This window comes from Acinonyx jubatus, chromosome C1, assembly GCF_027475565.1.
Source record: "Acinonyx jubatus isolate Ajub_Pintada_27869175 chromosome C1, VMU_Ajub_asm_v1.0, whole genome shotgun sequence".
NCBI lineage: Eukaryota > Metazoa > Chordata > Mammalia > Carnivora > Felidae > Acinonyx > Acinonyx jubatus.
The window spans coordinates 57026822-57048559 of NC_069381.1; the positions used below are offsets into that span (position 1 = coordinate 57026822).

The window sequence follows — 21738 nt, forward strand, 5'->3', positions numbered from 1 at the left end:
GGTGAATGCCATTTATTTTAATAACAAGCAAAATTTTCAAGCTGTAACAACATGCTCAATAAATTCTTCCATTACTATGATACCAAAGGAGAGTTGAAAAATGTATTACACATCTATTTTCTCTCCTTAGAGATATATATTTTTGTTCTGTTTCTATGGCAACATCCATGCAGTGACTAAACCTTTAACTCCTTTCTAGACTCCCTGATGGCTTCACACAGCTTCTAAATCTGACCCAGCTCTACCTGAATGACGCCTTTCTTGAATTTCTTCCAGCCAATTTTGGAAGGTAAGAATAAGAAATTTAAATGATGAAATTTTATTTCACCATGGGTAAGTGAATATGTTACCAGCACCGGTAGGTGAGGCTTCAAAAGTGACAATTGTGATTAAACATAGTACTCATTATTATTCATTAAGTGAGACAAAGTTAGTAATGAAATATTTTGTACAAAATTAAGTAAAATTAAGTTTCTACATATCATTAAAAATCAAATAAATTCTGGGGAAATTAAAGAGTTAAATATAAAAAAATACAATGAGAGCTTATCTGGCAAAAAAACACGCATGAATATTTATGGCTCTTGGACTGAGAAATACCTCTACAGTTTAGAAACAAAGGAAAAAATAATAAATGGATAGATAGGTTTGACTACATAAATACATTTAAAATAAAATAATATCAGAAAGTATTTTAAAATTAAGGTAAAACAATAAACTGAGAAAACATTGTACTATATATGGAAAGCAAATTATATCATTAACATATAAAGAATTTTACAAATGCGTATGAAGACAAAGAGCTCATTAGATGGAAAAAATGGGTAATTGACAGAATGAGCCATTTATAATTAAATGTACAAATTGCCAGTGAACACATGGAGTGTTTATCCTCACAAACAATAAAAATAATACAAATTAAAATGAGAATAAAGAGCTTTGTATTCTGTCATATAAAAACTGTTTATAGAGTTTAAGGAAAAAGATCAGTTCACATACCGCTGATAGAATTGCAGAATGTTATGACCTTCATGCAGACCAGTGTGTTTTATTTATTTTTTTATTTTTATTTATGTATTTATTAATTTATTTTTTAATATATGAAATTTATTGTCAAATTGGTTTCCATACAACACCCAGTGCTCATCCCAAAAGATGCCCTCTTCAATGCCCATCACCTACCCTCCCCTCCTTCCCACCCCCATCAACCCTCAGTTTGTTCTCAGTTTTTAAGAGTCTCTTATGCTTTGGCTCTCTCCCACTCTAACCTCTTTTTTTTTTTTCCTTCCCCTCCCCCATGGGTTTCTGTTAAGTTTCTCAGGATCCACATAAGAGTGAAAACATATGGTATCTGTCTTTCTCTGTATGGCTTATTTCACTTAGCATCACACTCTCCAGTTCCATCCACGTTGCTACAAAGGGCCGTATTTCATTCTTTCTCATTGCCATGTAGTACTCCATTGTGTATATAAACCACAATTTCTTTATCCATTCATCAGTTGATGGACATTTAGGCTCTTTCCATAATTTGGCTATTGTTGAGAGTGCTGCTATAAACATTGGGGTACAAGTGCCCCTATGCATCAGTACTCCTGTATCCCTTGGGTAAATTCCTAGCAGTGCTACTGCTGGGTCATAGGGTAGGTCTATTTTTAATTTTTTGAGGAACCTCCACACTGTTTTCCAGAGTGGCTGCACCTGTTTGCATTCCCACCAACAGTGCAAGAGGGTTCCCGTTTCTCCACATCCTCTCCAGCGTCTATAGTCTCCTGATTTGTTCATTTTGGCCACTCTGACTGGCATGAGGTGATATCTGAGTGTGGTTTTGATTTGTATTTCCTTGATGAGGAGCGACGTTGAGCATCTTTTCATGTGCCTGTTGGCCATCCAGATGTCTTCTTTAGAGAAGTGTCTATTCATGTTTTCTGCCCATTTCTTCACTGGATTATTTGTTTTTCGGGTGTAGAGTTTGGTGAGCTCATTATAGATTTTGGATACTAGCCCTTTGTCCAATATGTCATTTGCAAATATCTTTTCCCATTCTGTTGGTTGCCTTTTTGTTTTGCTGATTGTTTCCTTTGCTGTGCAGAAGCTTTTTATCTTCATGAGGTCCCAGTAATTCATTTTTGCCTTTAATTCCCTTGCCTTTGGGGATGTGTCAAGTAAGAAATTGCTATGGCTGAGGTCAGAGAGGTCTTTTCCTGCTTTCTCCTCTAGGGTTTTGATGGTTTCCTGTCTCACATTCAGGTCCTTTATCCATTTTGAGTTTATTTTTGTGAATGGTGTAAGAAAATGGTCTAGTTTCACTCTTCTGCATGTTGCTGTCCAGTTCTCCCAGCACCATTTGTTAAAGAGACTGTCTTTTTTCCATTGGATATTCTTTCCTGCTTTGTCAAAGATTAGTTGGCCATACTTTTGTGGGTCTAGTTCTGGGGTTTCTATTCTATTCCATTGGTCTATGTATCTGTTTTTGTGCCAATACCATGCTGTCTTGATGATTACAGCTTAGTAGTAGAGGCTAAAGTCTGGGATTGTGATGCCTCCTGCTTTGGTCTTCTTCAAAATTACTTTGGCTATTCGGGGCCTTTTGTGGTTCCATATGAATTTTAGGATTGCTTGTTCTAGCTTCGAGAAGAATGCTGGTGCAATTTTGATTGGGATTGCATTGAATGTGTAGATAGCTTTGGGTAGTATTGACATTTTGACAATATTTATTCTTCCAACCCATGAGCACAGAATGTCTTTCCATTTCTTTTTATCTTCTTCAATTTCCTTCATAAGCTTTCTATAGTTTTCAGCATACATATCTTTTACATCTTTGGTTAGATTTATTCCTAGGTATTTTATGCTTCTTGGTGCAATTGTGAATGGGATCAGTTTCTTTATTTGTCTTTCTGTTGCTTCATTATTAGTGTATAAGAATGCAACTGATTTCTGTACATTGATTTTGTATCCTGCAACTTTGCTGAATTCGTGTATCAGTTCTAGCAGACTTTTGGTGGAGTCTATCGGATTTTCCATGTATAATATCATGTCATCTGCAAAAAGTGAAAGCTTGACTTCATCTTTGCCAATTTTGATGCCTTTGATTTCCTTTTGTTGTCTGATTGCTGATGCTAGCACTTCCAACACTATATTAAACAACAGCGGTGAGAGTGGACATCCCTGTCGTGTTCCTGATCTCAGGGGGAAAGCTCTCAGTTTTTCCCCATTGAGGATGATATTAACTGTGGGCTTTTCATAAATGGCTTTTATGATGTTTAAGTATGTTCCTTCTATCCTGACTTTCTCGAGGGTTTTTATTAAGAAAGGAGGATGAATTTCACACCAGTGTGTTTTAAAAGATTTGAAAATATTTGCTACTACTGCCTTTGTAATTTATTTCTAGAAATGTATGACATCCACATCAGATACCACACTGAGAGTTATGGGCAAGGATATTTGTCATTATTTACAATATGAAAGAAGTGAAGGCACACATCTGTCTAGGAGATTAATTGAATATATTATGACACATCTGTATGACAATACTATGTCAATTGATAATCTGGTTTAGGGAAATAGTTCTTTTAATTCCTATGATAAGTTATATTTAGGAGTATATTATAATAAAATATATAAACTATATTTAACCAATTTCAATATAAATTATGAGTGAGCTAAAAGACTGGCTCCTTGGAAGTGAAATTATGGATAATTTTAATTTTCATATTTTTCAATGTTTTCCAAGTGTTCAACAATGAACTATTTTTTATATATAAAAGATGTATCTTAAAACTTAAGATATTTTTCATTTATTATCAACTGCGTTTTTCTAAGTGATCACTCTTGAAATTATTCAAATAATAAATTGAGTATAACTCAACACCTATCTGTTGGTGTTAAGAACTCAGTAGAGAGGCACTTGGGTGGCTCAGTCAGTTAAGCCTCTGACTCTTGATTTCAGCTCAGGTCATGATCTCACAATTAGTGGGTTGGAGCCCCTTGTTAAACTCTGTGCTGACAGTGCAGAGCCTGCTTGGGATTCTCTGTCTTCCCCTCTCTCTGTCCCTCCCCCTGTGTGTGTGTGTGTGTGTGTGTGTGTGTGCGCGTGCGTGTGTGTGTGTGTGTGTGTGTGTCTTTCTCTCAAAAAGTAAAAAAATAAACATTAAAAAAAAGAACTGTTGGGGTGACTCAGTGGCTCAGTCTGTTGAGCATCTGACTTCGGCTCAGGTCACGATCCTACAGTTTGGTGGGTTTGAGCCCTGCATTGAGCTCTGTGCTGATAGCTCAGAGCCTGGAGTCTGCTTTGGATTCTGTGTCTCCCTCTCTCTGCCCCTCCCCCACTCATACTCTGTCCCTCAAAAATGAATAAATGTTAAAAAAAAATTTTGAGGGGTGCCTGGGTGGCTCAGTTGGTTAAGCATCCGACTTCAGCTCAGGTCAGGATCTCACGGTCCGTGAGTTCGAGCCACGCGTCGGGCTCTGGGCTGATGGCTCAGAGCCTGGAACCTGCTTCCAGTTCTGTGTCTCCCTCTCTCTCTACCCCTCCCCCGTTCATGCTCTGTCTCTCTCTGTCTCAAAAATAAATAAACGTTAAAAAAAATTTTTTTAATAAAATAAAAAAAAATTTTTTTAAAGAACTGTTATTTAAGTCCCTTAACATGTAATAGCCTAATTTTATATACAGAGAGCAAATCAACATTTCCCAAATTCCATTACTTTTGAGGATCATGATATCATATACCTACGAACACAATATAGTTGGACAGTTTTTAAAATTCACAGATCTTCAAAAGAGCATTTACCTAGTATCTAATGAATTGACATTTCAAAATTTGTCCATATAACTATCTCTGTCCTCTGGTACTGACTCCAGCACTATAATTACACTTTTTTTTAATTTATCAAATCAGAGAATATTTATCACCCTAGACCATACTTTTATATGTTAAATTTTTCTCAGTTCTCTTTAGTACTCCTAATGTGAAGGAAGAGATTTGGGCCAACAGAAAACATAATACCAAATCCAAAACCACTTAGAATTAGAATTTAATTTTGTGTAAATTGTCTGCCAAAATATGTTCTACTTTATTATTGTAATCTAAACAGTTGTTTAACCCTTAGCTGGATAGCATAACAAAAGAATTACTAAATTTGGAGCGCCTGGGTGTCTCCATTGGTTAAGCGTTCTACTCTTAATTTCAGTTCAGGTCATGATCTCATGGTTAGTGAGTTCGAGCCCCACATCAAGCTCTGTGCTGACAGTGCAAAGCCTGCTTGGGATTCTCTCTCTCCCTCTCTTTCTCTGCCCCTCCCCTGACCTCTCTCTCTTTCAAAATAGATAAATAAAACTAAAAAAAAAAAAAAATAAAGAATTACAAAATTTCCTTCCAAAGCCTGAGATTTGGTGCCCCTAAAAGGCAAAAGAAGTCACAAAATGTCTTCACACTCATACAAATATTGAGAAGATTTGAGACATATAAATGTTTAAGAAATCTTACTAGTGATATACCCGTGCTCTGAATAACTAAATCACTTTTTTTCATATAGTGATGAGGAGTTTTAAAATTAAAATTAAATTAGAATTTGATAGGAGTCAAAACCCAAAGAAAAGAGGAAGAGACCTAGATGAATATCTAAAAGCCCAGTAAATGTAAGAGACATAGTTCAAATAGTGAAATATTCCCAAAACACCAAGAATTCAGAGAATCCAATTAATATTTGTTGTAAAGTAGCTTCAACTAAGTACATTTGAAAGCTCAGTTATAGACATTTTAACAATAGTGTGTCTCACACTATAGATCTTAGCAAGTAGGTAAGTATGAAATGTAGAATTCATAGATGAGGAAACTTAAGTTAGGAAGGGTTGATTAATGCACCCAATGTCACAGTGATAGAACATGAAAGAGTCTGGATTTCATCCAGATTTAATCACAAAACTCAAACTTTTAACCACTATACTATGCTATTTGCTATACAAGTTCATTTATAGTCTCTTGAGGGACAGTATTACCATGTTCCAGTGAATAGAGCACCTGGTATTAAGTACATATTTAGTAATCTGTGACATACAATTAAATAACAGTGAATATATTTTTATAAAACATGAAGTTTAGATTACTTGGACCCAATGGTATCTTTGAATAATCTTTATTTTTAGTAAAATGATATTTGTCATTGTCCAATGTTGATACAACTCTACTTATAACCGATTTGTATAATTCTTTAAAATCTGTAACCATGATGTTTAATGTCCAGACATAGTTGTTTGGATAATACAGTGATACTTGACTCTATCAGAGGAATTGGATTTTATAGAGAAATATTAAGAAGCAATTTTTTTATTCACTTCTCCAGACTTGTCAAATTGCGAATCTTGGAGTTAAGAGAAAATCATTTGAAAACTCTACCAAAGTAAGTGACTGTGTCTTTTCTAAATTTTGAATTGTGGTTTTTCAGTGTTAGGAAAAAAATGACTATTTTTATTTTGGCTATGCATAGCCATTTTGATTGAGTTTATTTTTCTAGTTTCTTCTGAGAGCCTAAAACAGTACAGTAAACTATAAAACATTCACATTAAGAATGTATACTGCTTTATAAAACTGTGTGATTGCAAGTCAATGTGGGAAGAGCCATCTAAGGTTCTTCTCATAGCTGAACACACACACTAGGAAGTTACTTCATTACAATTTATGAAACTGACATTTTTATAGCTCAAAACAACCAAAATGTTCAACCTAATCATTTGCTTAATTCTTCAAGTTAATTTATGGGTGGTGATAGTTTTCAGTTTTTAAATCAAGAATATGCAAAAATATTTCATAAAAATGATTAAAATTTTTCTAAAGATCCTAAAATGGTTTGGCAGAAATTTTATACATTCTTTCAAAAACTTTCTTTCTACTAGTCTATTTAAAATTTGGTTTATATAAAAGCATAGGATATCTTTATGCAAGAACTAATCCCTTAAATTTTACACAGCGTTTAGTTTAATAAAATGCTTCTTTTGTCCTGCCTTGCCATATTTATGTCTAATAATAGAATTTTGTATTTACAGAAAAAAATATTTTTGAAAGTCAAAAATTATTTAAAATGGGTAATTTTTTGCACAAGTAAATCAATATGGCTTGCATATGTTGCTGTTAAATTATAGAAAGTACTGTTGTTGGGGCACCGGAGTGGCTCAGTCAGTTAAGCATCCGACTTCAGCTCAGGTCATGATCTCATGGCTTGTGGGTTCCAGCCCCGCATCAGGCTCTGCGCTGACAGCTCAGAACCTGGAGCCTGTTTCAGATTCTGTGTCTCCCTCTCTCTCTGACCCTCCCCTGTTCATGCTCTGTCTCTCTCTCTCCCCAAAATAAATAAACTTTTAAAAAAATTAAAAAAAAAAGAAAGTACTGTGTTGCTATTATTACCCTCCTGGGGTCTTAGAGAAAAATATTGAATACAATTATTAGTTTTCCAACATATCAGTCAGACTTTGAGACCTTTCCTCTGCTGGACCAAAACTCAATTTTACTTTTTACTTTTTAAATTCTTTCCCTAAGCTAACTAGACTGAATTTCATTGATATTTTTTAACCAATATATCAACATAATACCTACATGTACATTTTATATATGACACTATGTATGAAAATTCTGTCAATGCAATATAAAAAGTTTCAATAATGATATGATCCCATTTAAAAATATATATACATAGAAATAAAACATCTATTCATTCCTCCATATGTGAAAGACAAGGAGAAAACACGAAAAGGAGAAAATGTCTCTATAGACGAACACCATATGCAATTTTGAGTAGCTTTTCGCTAAGCTAATGTATTATTATACATAGGTCTAATGGAGGCACCATGTCCCAGGTTGGGGGCATAAACAAAGATGGGAATATGGGAATGTGGTTTGGGAGTGTTACTTGTTTAGCAATAATCTGCTAATGCAAATTGCCAAAGTTTCCATCCCTAATGTCTCCATCCCTAATGCTATAAATGTCTACGTTTAAAATAGAGTGGAAATATGGCTCAGTGGAAACCAAACCGTAGTGAAAGAGCAGTTATCCCATTTGTGTAAATGTATACATTTAGGTCAAGGAGAAAATATTAAGTATGTGGATGAAAATCCTTTTTCCAGAAAATCCTTTCTGCTTGCAAATAATGGTGTTGATGTGAAATATAACATAAATCTGACACAGATTGTCAGGGTTTTAAGTATATATTTTTAAATAGACATTTTAAATACAAATTAAAATCTGATGTAGCTCTGTTAACTGTTCAGAGTAATGAGTAATGATGCTCATAATTGGTACAGGGGTATTCTTTAGGCTTTGAGAGTATGGCCCACTATCAAACATAATGAAAATTAGTAGGATAACATGGATTTAACTATGTTTGGCATTAAAAAATCTTGTAAAGATGCGTAGAAATGACACTAAGTCTCCTTGGCAGACCGCTATGCATGTATGTTGTAAAGCTGTTATAGTTTTTACATTTAAAAATCATTTTCAAAGTTATGTCCAGTCTACTGTATTATTTTTTAAGTTATAGACAGAAATCTGAAGATCCAAGGGCATGCATAGAATGTGGTGAGAACTGTAGTTTAGCTTTGGTGTCTATAAAATGAGAATTGCATGAAGTTTTATCTTGAATAAAAATAAACTTTTTCACTAAGTATTTTATACAATACCTTCTGAGCACCAATCTAGACTTGTAACTAAGAGATATATGAGAGCTTTCTACTGTCCTTTATTTTGTACTTTCAATGAAAATAAAGGAAAAATGTAATTTTAGGAAAAGCAATTTTAGTTTTAGAACAGTTACTCCAACAAAAGATGGCTCAAGGATACAAATAAGATGCTAAGTTTTTATTGGGTGCTCAGTGATTTTCTCTTCTTTTAATTTTGTCTTAAAAATCAATCTGTGCAAAATGTAAAAATGTTTAAGAATTAAAATAAAATGTATATTAAAATGTGTATCCTTTAAGTAAACTAGTATTTGGTACATAAGACATTTTGATAGATGCAGATTCTAAGACAAATTCTTTGTTACTAAATACAAGTTAGTATTATAAACTTTCTTATGATGTTCCTTTATCATCATTCTTCTAGGAATATGAATAAGTCAGAAAAAAATTTAATTCCTCAGATACACATTTGCTTAAAAATCCCTGAAATAGTAAGTCTTGATTACATGTAATAATTGAGGATGTTGAACATCTGAAAAAAGTAGATAACCAAAAAGAAAACTTTTAAGTTTCATGGTACAATTTTCCTCATAGCAGAAGTATCTTCTTAATTATATGTTTTTGAGGGGAAGTACAACAAAATGAGTTTGCTCTCATTTTGGAGCTTTTGCACCAGCTATTTCTCTATCTAGAACTCTCCCCGCAAAACCTTGCATGGCTACATCTTCTTTCTGAGTCACATCTTTCTTCAGATGTTGTCTCCTCAGAGGCTTTCTCTGATTACATCACACGAGATTGTCCTTTCTTAGCCTCTGTGCCATTTCACTATTCTTTTTGATTTTCTTCATACCATTTATGGTTCTCTGAATTATTTTGACTCTGTTTACTTGGAGATGATCTCCTTAGGAGAACGTAAGCTCTGTTAAGAAGACTTTTTTTTCTCTCTTTCTACTGCTGTATTTTCAGTGCCTAAAACAGTGTCCGGCAAATAGTTGGCACTCACTAAATAAACAAGAATGTTAATACATTGAGTCATGATTAGAAATATCTGTTCTGTGACCTGGACATTTTATGTCACCTTATTACTTTTCCCCATCGAAAATTATATGAAATATCAAATATTATAACCAGATGAGTCTCTCAATAGCTGATAGCTGAGGCTTGATTTTTAAACCTACATATAATATAATACATACATGAACACACACACACACATATGCACACACATGGTCCCTCAGTGGTTTTAACTTACATATAATAGCTAAGGCATGACAAGGGAAGTAAATAATTTCAAGTCAAGTTAAGGAAATTAATATCTGACAACTAAAGAAATGCCCAAAATACTATAACTTATTTCTCTGCTTCTGTCATTAAAAGATCATACGTTTAGTCAAGAAATGTGTCAGGATAAAAATGAAAGGATAGAACAGTTTTTTAAAATGAAATTTAGCAGTTGTTTCCATGGAAGTAATGTAGCAGCATATAAATAGTGATAATGGTGAGTTATTTATAAATAAAAATTCCCCATATTTGTGAGAATGCCTAAGGGCCCACACACAACACATGTATAACTATTTATAGATGGTGCCAAAACATTATACCTTATCTGGACATTCTCTAAGAAAAAAAGATCCCTTGAATTATAAATATAAATTAAAACCAGAGCTACATTAATGCATTATTAATGATAGACATTATATTATGAAAGTCAAGAAAGACTGAGGGGTATTTCTGATTGAAGAACACTAAAGAGACATTTTAACTATGAGCAGTGATTCTGAATTGATTCTTTTTCTCTAAAAATATTATTGGTACCTGGTAACACTTGCATGGACTCTGAGAATTAGATGGTTGCAATGTAACAATGTAAATTTCCTAATTTGGATGGTTGTATTCGATTTGGTTGGAGAATGTTCTTGTGTGTAGGAAATATACACTAAAGTGTGGAATTGATGGGGTACCAAGTTTTCAGTTTACTCTCAAGTAGTTCAGAACAGTTATTTGTAAGGCACTTTGAAACTTTTTAATTTTAAGATTGTTTTAATATAAAGTTTTATTTTAAAAGCTGTTTTAAAGTATAAAATCTTTGAAAAAAAGAAACAGTATCACTGTGGAGAAAATGATCAGCTTCATTTCTGAAATATGTATGTATATAGAGTATAAGGGGAGAGTTTCATTTACATACTAAAATAACTATAAAGATGAATATTTTAGGGATTAAGGTTCTACTTATGTGAAATATTTATCTATATCTATACACATCTATATCTAATCTAGATATAGATATGATTTATTATTTTCCTACCTGAATGGTAACAAATACTCTATAATTATCACTCAAATTTTTATTCACTTGCAAATACATGTTTTTAGTTTTCATGTCAGTTCATTTTTCTTTTTAAATAAGATTGCTTTATAGGCAGACTTACAAAAATATAATGTACTCATCATGTGTTCTCTTTTAAAACCTCTCTTTTATTATCTATTTTACTACCAGTTATAGTCAGAATAATGAAGAAAAAGTCATAAAATAATATGCAATCTGAACTGGACAGGTGTGACTAAGTCATTTTCTATTCTCATTTCAGGATCCTATTAATGAATTATCTCATTTGGCATTACTGTACAAGTTACTTCAATGAAATACATCAATAGGTTCCTTAGTACTATTGTAACAAAAAAATTCCATTGTCAGGCACAGCTTACAAGAATAGCTTTTTGATGTTTCTATTAACTCTGTTTTTGTGACTATAATACATAATTGGATACAACGTGTTTTTATAATCATATTACCTTATGCTTTTACCAAGGTATATCAATTTATAAGGCATAATGTTTTGTTAAACACGTTGTACCATCCCATCCTGGGTTATCTTTATTGAAAGCAACAGTATGATTGATATGTTAACTAACCAACTAATCATATTAGTGACCTCTGGTTTCAGAGAGTTGCACTTAGAACTAGGTATTTTCTTTACCTCTGCTCATCTGGTCTTATATTTTAAAATAAAATGAAATAAATGATATTTATGGCATCCTGTATTTAAAAGCATGCTATAAATAATAATGCATTATAATAATGTGATTATTAGAGTCCCTTCTAACATATCAAACATATACCTTCCAAAGATTAACCAAAGGAAAAGCTGTGAGCTCTCTTGACTTTTGAACTAATTGTACTTCTTTCCAGCTTTATGTTTTTAACATAAAATTAAGACTTAGAATATTATAGTTAATAAGGTTATGTCAAGTCCAGTCAAGAGATTAGGAGAGGGCACAAAAGCTAAGTAAAACTGTGGAACCAAATCATTTTTTTCAGAGAATTTCAATTAATAGCCACTCTGATCCCTTATGAGTAAATTTTCCAAAAGATGAAAACTGCCTTATATACTAGTGAGGTTGAAAGTGCTATGGCTTCAGTTTCATAAGAGCTTAAGGCTTAGTCTCTCACAGAACAATTAGCGTGTATTTAGTTATATTTCACCTGAGAAGTGCCGTGATGTACTTGAATGAGTTTATACTTTGCTGTTAGACAACTCTAGTTTGGTGTTCAAGCCCTTGCTGCTTGGTTATTGATTTACTTAACTTCTCTGAACTTCAGTGTCATCATTTTTAAAGAATACTCAGTGGTCATTACTTCCATTAAACTGGAAAATACGTTTTAGATAAGAGTTGATGAATTGAATCTTGTGATCATCTAAAACTAGAGAAGTATTTAAACAAAAGTTGTTAAATTCTGGCACTTAGAAAACTCGAGTGTATGTTTAAAAATCGCATGAATCATGTTTTTCATTTTATCTCATAAAAATCTCTTTATTAGAAAGGGAATGGTGTTTTTTTTATTATTTAGTTTATAACAAAGTCTTAAAAATAATGTGCAATGCTAATATGCCCTTCTTATTTTTTAAGCAGTGTTGTAATGAGAACTAATATAAATCATTGTCTCCCTTTAATAAAAGTATATAAAAACTTTAACTACTTATCAATTCTTAAAGGCTGTTTTTTTTTTCCATTTTAAGATTGGCAAATCTTTAAAATTGGGTAAATTGAGGAGCTCCTGGATGGCTCAGTCAGTTAAGCATCCTACTGTCAATTTCAGTTCAGGTCATGATCTCACAGTTCATGAGTTCAAGTTCCACATCAGGCTCTGCGCTGGCCATGCAGAGCCTGCTTGGGATTCTCTCTGTCTCTGTCTTTGCCCTTCCCCTGCTCACACACTCTGTCTTTCTCAAAATAAATAAATAAACTTTATAAATGATAAACTGTAGATTGAACTCAAATTTTAAAAGACGTTAAAAAATAAAAGCTCTCAACAAGCACCATAAGAAACATATCCACCATTTATGACTTCCTGTACTTTTATAAATCCATTCGCTGCATATTTGCAAATTCACGTTATTTAGTGTGAATGATTGCTCTCTTTTATGAATAAATGTAGTCTCTTTACTAAAGATATTTTCTGAACATCATAGACCAAATATTGATCTTGGTCTCAGAGTCTTGGGCCAAAAAAAAATACACAAAGACAGAAAAGACCTAGTTAACAGATCTATTCTTATGTTCTCAGATATTACTTCCGTGGTTGTGAATTGCAAATATGTACCTGAATTCCATTTCTATATTCTAATAGCCAGATCTCAAATGGAATATTCACCAGTATCAAAACTGAAATCACCTTTATCTCTCTCTTCCAACCATCACTCCGTAGCAAAACAAAACCAAACCAACCAAAACAAAACAGAAATCCCAGGTTTCTAATTATATATTACCTAATGACAGGACCATCCGCCTATTACAGAAATTAGAAATTTCAATCCTCTTTTCCTATCCTACTGCCCCCAAATCTGGCCATCAACTTATGTCACATGCAAGCACCCTTCCCTTCCTTCTGTCACTGTCTGACTTGAGGTCCTTAACATGACTTGCCTTAACATCCAGTAACTCCTTCTTCCTCTTCTCTCCCCCCATTGGAATTCATCTTCTGTCATTGTCACAGATTCCTTACTAAAACACACCATGACACATGTCCATTTAAAAATCTCATGGGGCACCTGAGTGGCTCAGTTGGTTAAGCCTCCGACTTCAGCTCAGGTCGTGACCTCATGGTTCATGAGTTTGAGCCCCACATTGGGCTCTGTGCTGACAGCTCAGAGCCTGGAGCCTGCTTTGGATTCTGTGTCTCCCTCTCTGTCTGACCTCCCTGGCTCATCCTCTGTCTCTCTCTCAAAAATAAACATTAAAAAAAATTAGAAGCTCACAATGACTGCTTACAGATCTTAGAAGACAAATCTGTCAAGATCCTTCATAGTTTGGAGTCACCATTTCTAATACCATTACCTCTCAACATTATATCCAACAGGATCTCTCTGCTACATCTAATATACGATGCACCTTTGTATTTACAAGCATTTCTTGGTAACTTCCCTGTTTCTGTCCTAAAAACAACAAATCATCCCTTAATTTTCCCATTACTTACACTGTGAAATTAACCATAGATTCTGCATTCAGTGTAGTAGCTTAGGAAATCTCCTAGATATTTTTCAAGGCAAAGTTTTCACAGGAATTTTGCTCTAATTATAGTTTGACTCAAAAACCTTATAATAAGCTTCAGCTCCATAGTCCAGCTATCAACTAAGCAATGCCAAGCAGTATGCTTTTCCTTCCCAATTACAAATTTTGTAATGGTACATAGTCTCAGCAGCAGTGGGCACAGAAGAGATTTGGTGAATTGATTTTCATTAGGGCCCTTTTACAGTATTCTATAAATGCACTTAACTTCTAGTAAGTGCAGGAAAACTGAACTTCAAGAGATACGTTTTTCTCCAGCATTTAAAAAGTTTTCCCTGCCATCCATCTTTTGATTTTTACTTTTAAAAAGGACTAGTATATGAATAAATAACAAACTATAGTTGGTTCAATAAGACCAATAAAACAGATGAAATGTATCTAATTCTATAGATATTTTTGCTTTCTTTATGTTTCCACTCTCCTTTCTACTCAAATCAGGGTTAATTCAGGTGTTTTAATATGCAAAATACATCCTAAAAAAAGCTTGATTTTCTGCTGAACAAGAGGAATCTTTCTAAGTTGCTATGTTTTCCAGTTTCTATGACAGATAGTGCCATAGCAATTTTAAAAGTAAAAAGTCAATAACTTTATGACATTACTTTCCTTGAATGTATATTTTGTTTTATTATAGTAGTGTGAGATTTTAGGTGTCCTTTCATGGCTTTTAAAAGTTATTATTTCTTCCTTCCCAAATTTCATATTCCATTATGTTTAGTTTTATATTATTTATCCTCAAAAAGATCCCAAACCTATTCCTAACTGCATTGTCTTTCCATCCATTTATTCTTTATATTTAAACTTTATTCAATATGTTAAAAAGACCTATGTTAACATTTAGCATATAATAGCAATCTTTTCTAGATATAAACTCTAATTTTATAAGAATTGAAATAAAATAAATCAGATTGAAATGATATGACTTATCAAGCATTAACTCATCAGATTTATATTTGCGCTAAAAACATGGGATAGAAAATATTATGCTACATGAATTAAAAGGTAAGAATAATACATTTTCTACTAAGAAATATTCAGTGGCAATTTAGATAAATGAATTACTTTTGTGTTTTAATTACATTAAAATGCTCTGAAGGCTATTGATTCTTCTGATTATATTGAAGCATTTCTAAATTGAACAAATTTCTAAAAGTAAAAAGTTTATTTTGATGAAATGTTTCATGAAATTTCCAGAAGCAAAAGAAAAAGCATTTCTTACGCTAAATAGAATTATAAAGAGTATCTCTTTAATTATTGCATCCAACTAAATGGATATGCATTTTGAAATGCATACCCAATGTTTATAAAAGAAAGATCTCATACCTGAAGGCACTATTTAAGAGAGAATATATAATTTAAAACCTTTGCTTTTCCATAGCTTGTACAGTAACATGCAAACTACTAAATATAGCATTCAAGGCCCTTCACAGTTTGACTCCTACCTTCCCTCCAGCCACCTCTCACTGAATTCTCTAAATATGACTTACAGGTTTGTGTCTCTGCACATTTACTGATGCATTCTCCCTTCATATAATAAACAAGTCAGTTTAAAAATAATTTTAATTATTTGAAGTTATTTAATTAAAAAGCTATTAAAAGTTTAATTAAAAGTTATTTAATTATTTAATGTTACATGTGTCAGACCCAATCCAGGTGCTAGAGGATATGACAATGAGTAATAGAGACAATGAACGGTAGATTCTCTCTTCTTCAATGACTTTCAAGTCTGATGGAGGGAGACAGACAATAAACACAAATAAATAAGAAATTGCTTTAAAGAAAATGGGATGATATTATGGAAAGTGTCTGGGTTTTTTTGCTTTTTGTATTTAATTGGTGGGTTGCTGCTTTTGAGGTTTTTTGTTTGGTTTTATTTTGTTTGTTTATGGAGTAGGATGGTCAGGGAGACCTTTGTAAAAAGGTGGCATTTGCATTTAGATTTGAATATTGAAAATGATTTGAGGGGCGCCTGGGTGGCGCAGTCGGTTAAGCGTCCGACTTCAGCCAGGTCACGATCTCGCGGTCCGTGAGTTCGAGCCCCGCGTCAGGCTCTGGGCTGATGGCTCCGAGCCTGGAGCCTGTTTCCGATTCTGTGTCTCCGTCTCTCTCTGCCCCTCCCCCGTTCATGCTCTGTCTCTCTCTGTCCCAAAAATAAGTAAAAACGTTGAAAGAAAAAAAAAATTTTTAAAAAGAAAATGATTTGAAATTCTAGAAGAAAATCAAAAACAACAACAAAAACCATTAGATGTAAAAGCACTTGTGATGGGGGTAAGCCCAGTATCTCAGGAATAAAAAGTCCAGTGTAGCTGGATCTTAGTGAGCATAGAGTGAAGGGGTATGAGATGTGATTAGAGATCAGGTGGGGTAAAATTATGAAGTGCCTTGTAGGCCGTGATTGAAAATTAGGATTATATTCTGGTTGTAATTGAAAGACATTTGAGGATTTGAGCAAAGAAGACATATGATTTGATTGAAGCTTTACAAAGATCAGTATGGCACTTCTACAGAGAAGGGGTTTTATGTGGACAAAATGAAAGAACACTACTTAGGAGATGATTGCAATAGTAATGACAAGAAATGATGATGGCTTTGTCTAGGATTGTATTTTTGTAAATGTTGAGTGGTCAGATTTAGGATCCATTTGGAGGAAGAGCCTTGTGGATGGAAAGAATTTGTGATGACAGCCAAAGATAGGAATCAAATACTTTCTCCAAAATTGGGTTTGACTAGCAAGATGGAAAGTGGCAAAATTTTCTCACATAGAGAAAATTTGAAGAGGAGTAGATGAAAATAATCAGAGATTTGACGCTGGCAGTGGAAAGTTTGAGATCCCTATTAGACAGTCAAGTGTACATAACTCATATGCTCAGGAAGATAGAGATAAATTTTTAAGAGTCTTCACTGAATGATGATATTTAGAATTCAGACACTGGTTGAAGTAATCAAGGGAGAGAATATGGAAAAGAGACAAGAACACAGAATTGAACCTGGAACACTTTAACATTTACAGATTAAGTATGGAAGGTGACTCTGTGAAAGAACCAGAGTGAGCAACCAAAGAGTTAAGAAGGAAACCAAATGTGAGAAGTACCACAGAAGTCTAGAAAAAAAGAGGAAGAAAGGAGTCAGTTGTATCAATTCCACTTAGAAGTCAAGTAAAATTGGAATAGAAAACTGAGCATTGGCATTAGCAAGAAATAGTTCATTAATAAGAGCTATTTCAGTAATGCATTATGTGCAGCCTCGTTGGGGTGGTTGAGGAGAGAATAGGGATTAGGAAAAGGAGATGCAAGTTCAGACAATTCTTTCAAGAAATTTAGTTGCAGAATGGAAGAGTGAAAAGCTGGCAGAAACTGGATGGAGATATGGTGTCTGGGAAATGATTTTTACAATGGATAATTTCAAAACATATTTGCAAGCTGATGGGAATGATCTAGTAGAAACAGAGAAAATAAAAATGCAGGAAGAAGAGAAATAATTATAAGACCAGATGCTTGAGGAGGTGAGAGAATGGGGTGCAAAGCACAAGTGAGAGAAATGGCTATAGAAGCAAAAAATTCTTCTAACATGGAAACATAAGGGTCTTAAAGAAAATGGATATAAACATAGATTGCTGGCTTGAGGGTGGAAAAATAAGAACATTCTCAATTAATTGCTTTGGTTTTCTCTATGAAGTATGAAGAAAAATCATTGACTGAGAGTAAATAAGAAATGTTGGATTGGAGATATGAAAAAGTGTGAAAGAGTAAGTTGTCTTATAGAAGGGGAAGTGAATATACAAGGGTGCTGTCATAGTATCATCTGGTAGTGCTGACTGTCCAGTTGAAATTTAAGGTTATATATTTAAAGGGAATCCATTCAGCAAAGTTGAGACCTCTTCTTCAGAAAGTCAGATACTTTGCTGTAGGCCCAGCAGAAAACAGCTGGCTTGGTTTTGCCAGGCATTCCCAGTGGAGGGAGCTCAGGCTGTGTACAGGAGAGTGCCTGGGATCAGGGACTATCGAATCTCAGTTATACAATGGAGGTAATTGAAGATATGAAACAGTCAGGGAAGAATGTCTATTTGTTCTTCTCTCTTTTTTGCTATACAATCAAAATTAATCTTTAAAATATAATCCTATACCACTTTCTCTACAAAAGTGTCTCTAGACACTTAAGGCACAAGTAATTATTCCTTACTCTTTGCTACCGTAGCATTGTGTACATTCCTCTCTGATAGCCTTTATCACATTATATTGGATTTGTTGTCTAAGAGTATTTCCCAAGACTGTAAATTTTTAATGAGAAGGACAATGTCTTATTTGTTATCTTTATATTCACAACAATGTGGGGCATAAGAAAAGTTTTCAATGAGCATTTGCTGCATAAAGGCAGGCAGTGCGGTATAGAAAGAAGGGCTTCAGTGCCTAGAACAATGCCAGGCACATGGTGGGTACCTGGTGGGTATCTGATTGATTGTAAGGATCAGAAATGAATAGAAAGTTAAAGTCTTGATATTTTCTCATTAAATAATCTGTCCACTGCAGCTGGCTCTTGACTATTTAAAACTTAACTCAAGCATAATGCACATTGTTTTTCTTTTTTTCTTATTATAATTGCATGCTTTTTGGTCATTCCATTTAATCTTAGCCTGAAATAGAGTGCATTACAGATGTCAAATTAGTATTGCTGTCTTTAATTTTTTTTTTTTAAATGTTGACAATATAAAGGCATGTCTTAAACTGACACTGTTAGTTATACATGGACTTTACTTTCTTGGATTAGTTAATTTAATATGTTAATTGTTTCAATTGAAAAAATAAATATCAACTCTGTACATATTCTTTGTTTATATATTATATGCACTATATATATTGCATTATATTTCCATATAAGAATATTTATTATAATACTTTTTCATGGAATGAATTTCCATAGAATTATGTAAAATGGAAATGTGTTCTAAAGAAAGAAATAATGAAGGCACAGTGTATTGTGAGGCAATATGGCCTCTTCTAGACTGTCAAATGTTGTTGCCAGGGAAGCAAACCATTCAAAACACTTTGTATCTGAATATCCAAAATGCAGTTATAATTTGCTATAGACATATTTTACCAAAGTTTCTGTGGCTTCCTAAATGTTTACAAAGTCTTCCAATCATCCACCAGACCAAACTGTGACTGCTGCCCATTTCCGTGATGAGACTGCTATCATGAAAAACAATAAAGCGAACAAAAACCGCTAATAGATGAAACACAGTGTGTTCCATTGTTGTAGTGAAGGAACCATTATTTGGTGGTTTGTGAACCACCTAACATTGTAAAATAAGCCATGTTTTAATGGCATTGTGTTCTACTTGAGTTATTAAGAAATTAGCACCTTTTATTTTTTCATTTAGATATAATTCCTGATACAAAATTTTGTGCTTAAAATAAATATTTGAATTGTTATAAGAAGTGTGCTGAAAGAGTCTAATCCAAGATGAAGGCAGAACTAAAACTCAGCAAATAGTGGAAGAAAGTAGATGAGAAATATAAACTCAGTTGATTTGGGCAGTGAATGGCTGTTACCGTTTACAATAACAATAAGAAAACTGAAATTCTTGCTTCAATTATAATTCAGTAATGTACATAATATTTTGTATATTCCTTATCAAATATAGTGACTAACATCCAATATTAGTTCACAAGTAAAGTTTACTCCCTTATAAAATCTAGCAGACCTTCCATTTTTAAGGTTATGGATAGATGATACAAAATTCCATCAAATAAACTGATTATGTTTGCTATTCCTATTATACCTGCAAAATAAGTATTAAATAAGTAAGTCAACATAGTTTTAACTCTAGCCTGTTTATAAGTTGAGACTTTGAGTATAACTGTAACATAATTTTAGCCTGTTTGTAAATTGAGATCTTGGATACAATTGTAACAAGGATAATTAAGTTCCCTAAGTTACTTCCATTGTTTGTTACTTTTTTCCATCTTTATCTTAAAATAGAAATACACACTTTATTTTTCACTGTGATTACTAGACAAGAGAAAACAGGAATATGAATTTTCTGGTATATCATAAAGTATTTTTTAACCATCATATTTAGGATGACCTGATATAATGGGAATCCAGAAATTCTTAGTAATTTCACACAGAATAAAGTTATTTCTTGACAACTATGCAATAAAAAATAGATATTGCTTTGAAAAAAAAACAACAACAACAGTAGTTAGATGAGTTGTTCCAACAGTGTAATAGTAAATTTAAAAATCTTTTAAAATTCAAAGCAAATTTCCAAAGGACACCAGTATTTTAAAATATCAAAAATTCTATTGATAATATATATTTTTAAGTTTACAAAATAAAATCTGGATTGTTTTTCCTTAACTCAACCTGCATCAGGAGCAGGAAAAGCACAATGGCCAAGTGGAAGGGACTTAAACTTTAAAGTGGGCAAACATGATTTCAAATCTATTTTACCACTTAGTATCTGTGTCCCTTAGCGTGAACAATTTAGCCTCTTCACACTTCAGTTTCCTATATGTATCATGAATTTAGGCATAATAGATAATATAGTATGTATATTATACCCAGTAGTGTTTGCACATAGTTGATGCATGATAAATGAAAGTGTGTCTTAAGCTTCAGAAGGAGGGAACAAAGAAGAAGCCCTGAGAAACTTCTCACAAAGAATCAGGTATTGCAATAGTCTTTGCTCAAGATAAAAAGAAATTCAGAAAGAAGGGGACCATACCCATAGACTACACCAGTATTACCATGCCAAATCACTCCTGGTGTTCTCTTTTTCCTTTTCCCTTTCATCCTAAATGAAGACGTGTCATTAGTTTTCACAGGATGCATGTTTTAACTTGGAACCAGAAGTCCTGGTGATACACCAATAGCATAAGTGCAACCAGACAGTATTTATAGGTATACAGTTACACTCCATACTCCAAATCAAACATCATGTGCCTCATATGCTCATGCTGAAATCTGGCAAACTTAATCAAGGCAAAAACCTCATGAATCAAATCCCTGAGTAGATATATGGGTCATTAATGTGACTGAAGAAAGATGTGTTTATTTATAGAAACAATGTTTGAAAATTTTCAAATTATTATTTTCGCTTCACATAGTGGATAATGAAGTCTGTATATTTATGCTATTGCTAATATTTATACATTTTATAATACTTTAAGATCAAGTATTCAAATTTCTTTGTTATTTCCATGCTTAGTTGATAGTAAATACAGCACGTTTTATGCAAGACTTAAAATCTATCATGTTTTCAAACTTTTCTTAAAAATACAATGTAAATGTTTGAATAACTATGAAAACCTTATAGAAATAAATTCAAAACCTTTATTTAGAATTATATCTGGCTAATTTTAATTTAGACAAGTTGTTCTTAGCCAGAATGCTGTGGCACATGAGAACCTCATCAACATTTCAAAAGCAAGCCAAACGCAATTAACATATAAATGTTATTTTTGCTTTAATTGGACAGCCATATTATTATGGCAGTGAGCATCAGGCA

At 33.2% G+C, this 21738-nt stretch overlaps 1 protein-coding gene across 8 annotated transcripts in view; it reads left to right on the top strand.

The window, feature by feature from the left end:
• The window catches only part of LRRC7 (leucine rich repeat containing 7), a 550975-nt gene that overhangs the window by 275263 nt on the left and 253974 nt on the right, over window positions 1–21738 (top strand). For all 8 annotated transcript variants that reach the window (XR_008294946.1, XM_053214212.1, XM_027058879.2 and 5 more), the window contains 2 exons: window positions 200–289; window positions 6340–6396. Coding sequence is in view for 7 of the 8 variants with exons in the window: in XM_053214212.1 (XP_053070187.1) it covers window positions 200–289; window positions 6340–6396 (147 nt within the window). In the remaining variant the exon portion in view is untranslated. The remainder of the gene's footprint in view (window positions 1–199; window positions 290–6339; window positions 6397–21738) is intronic.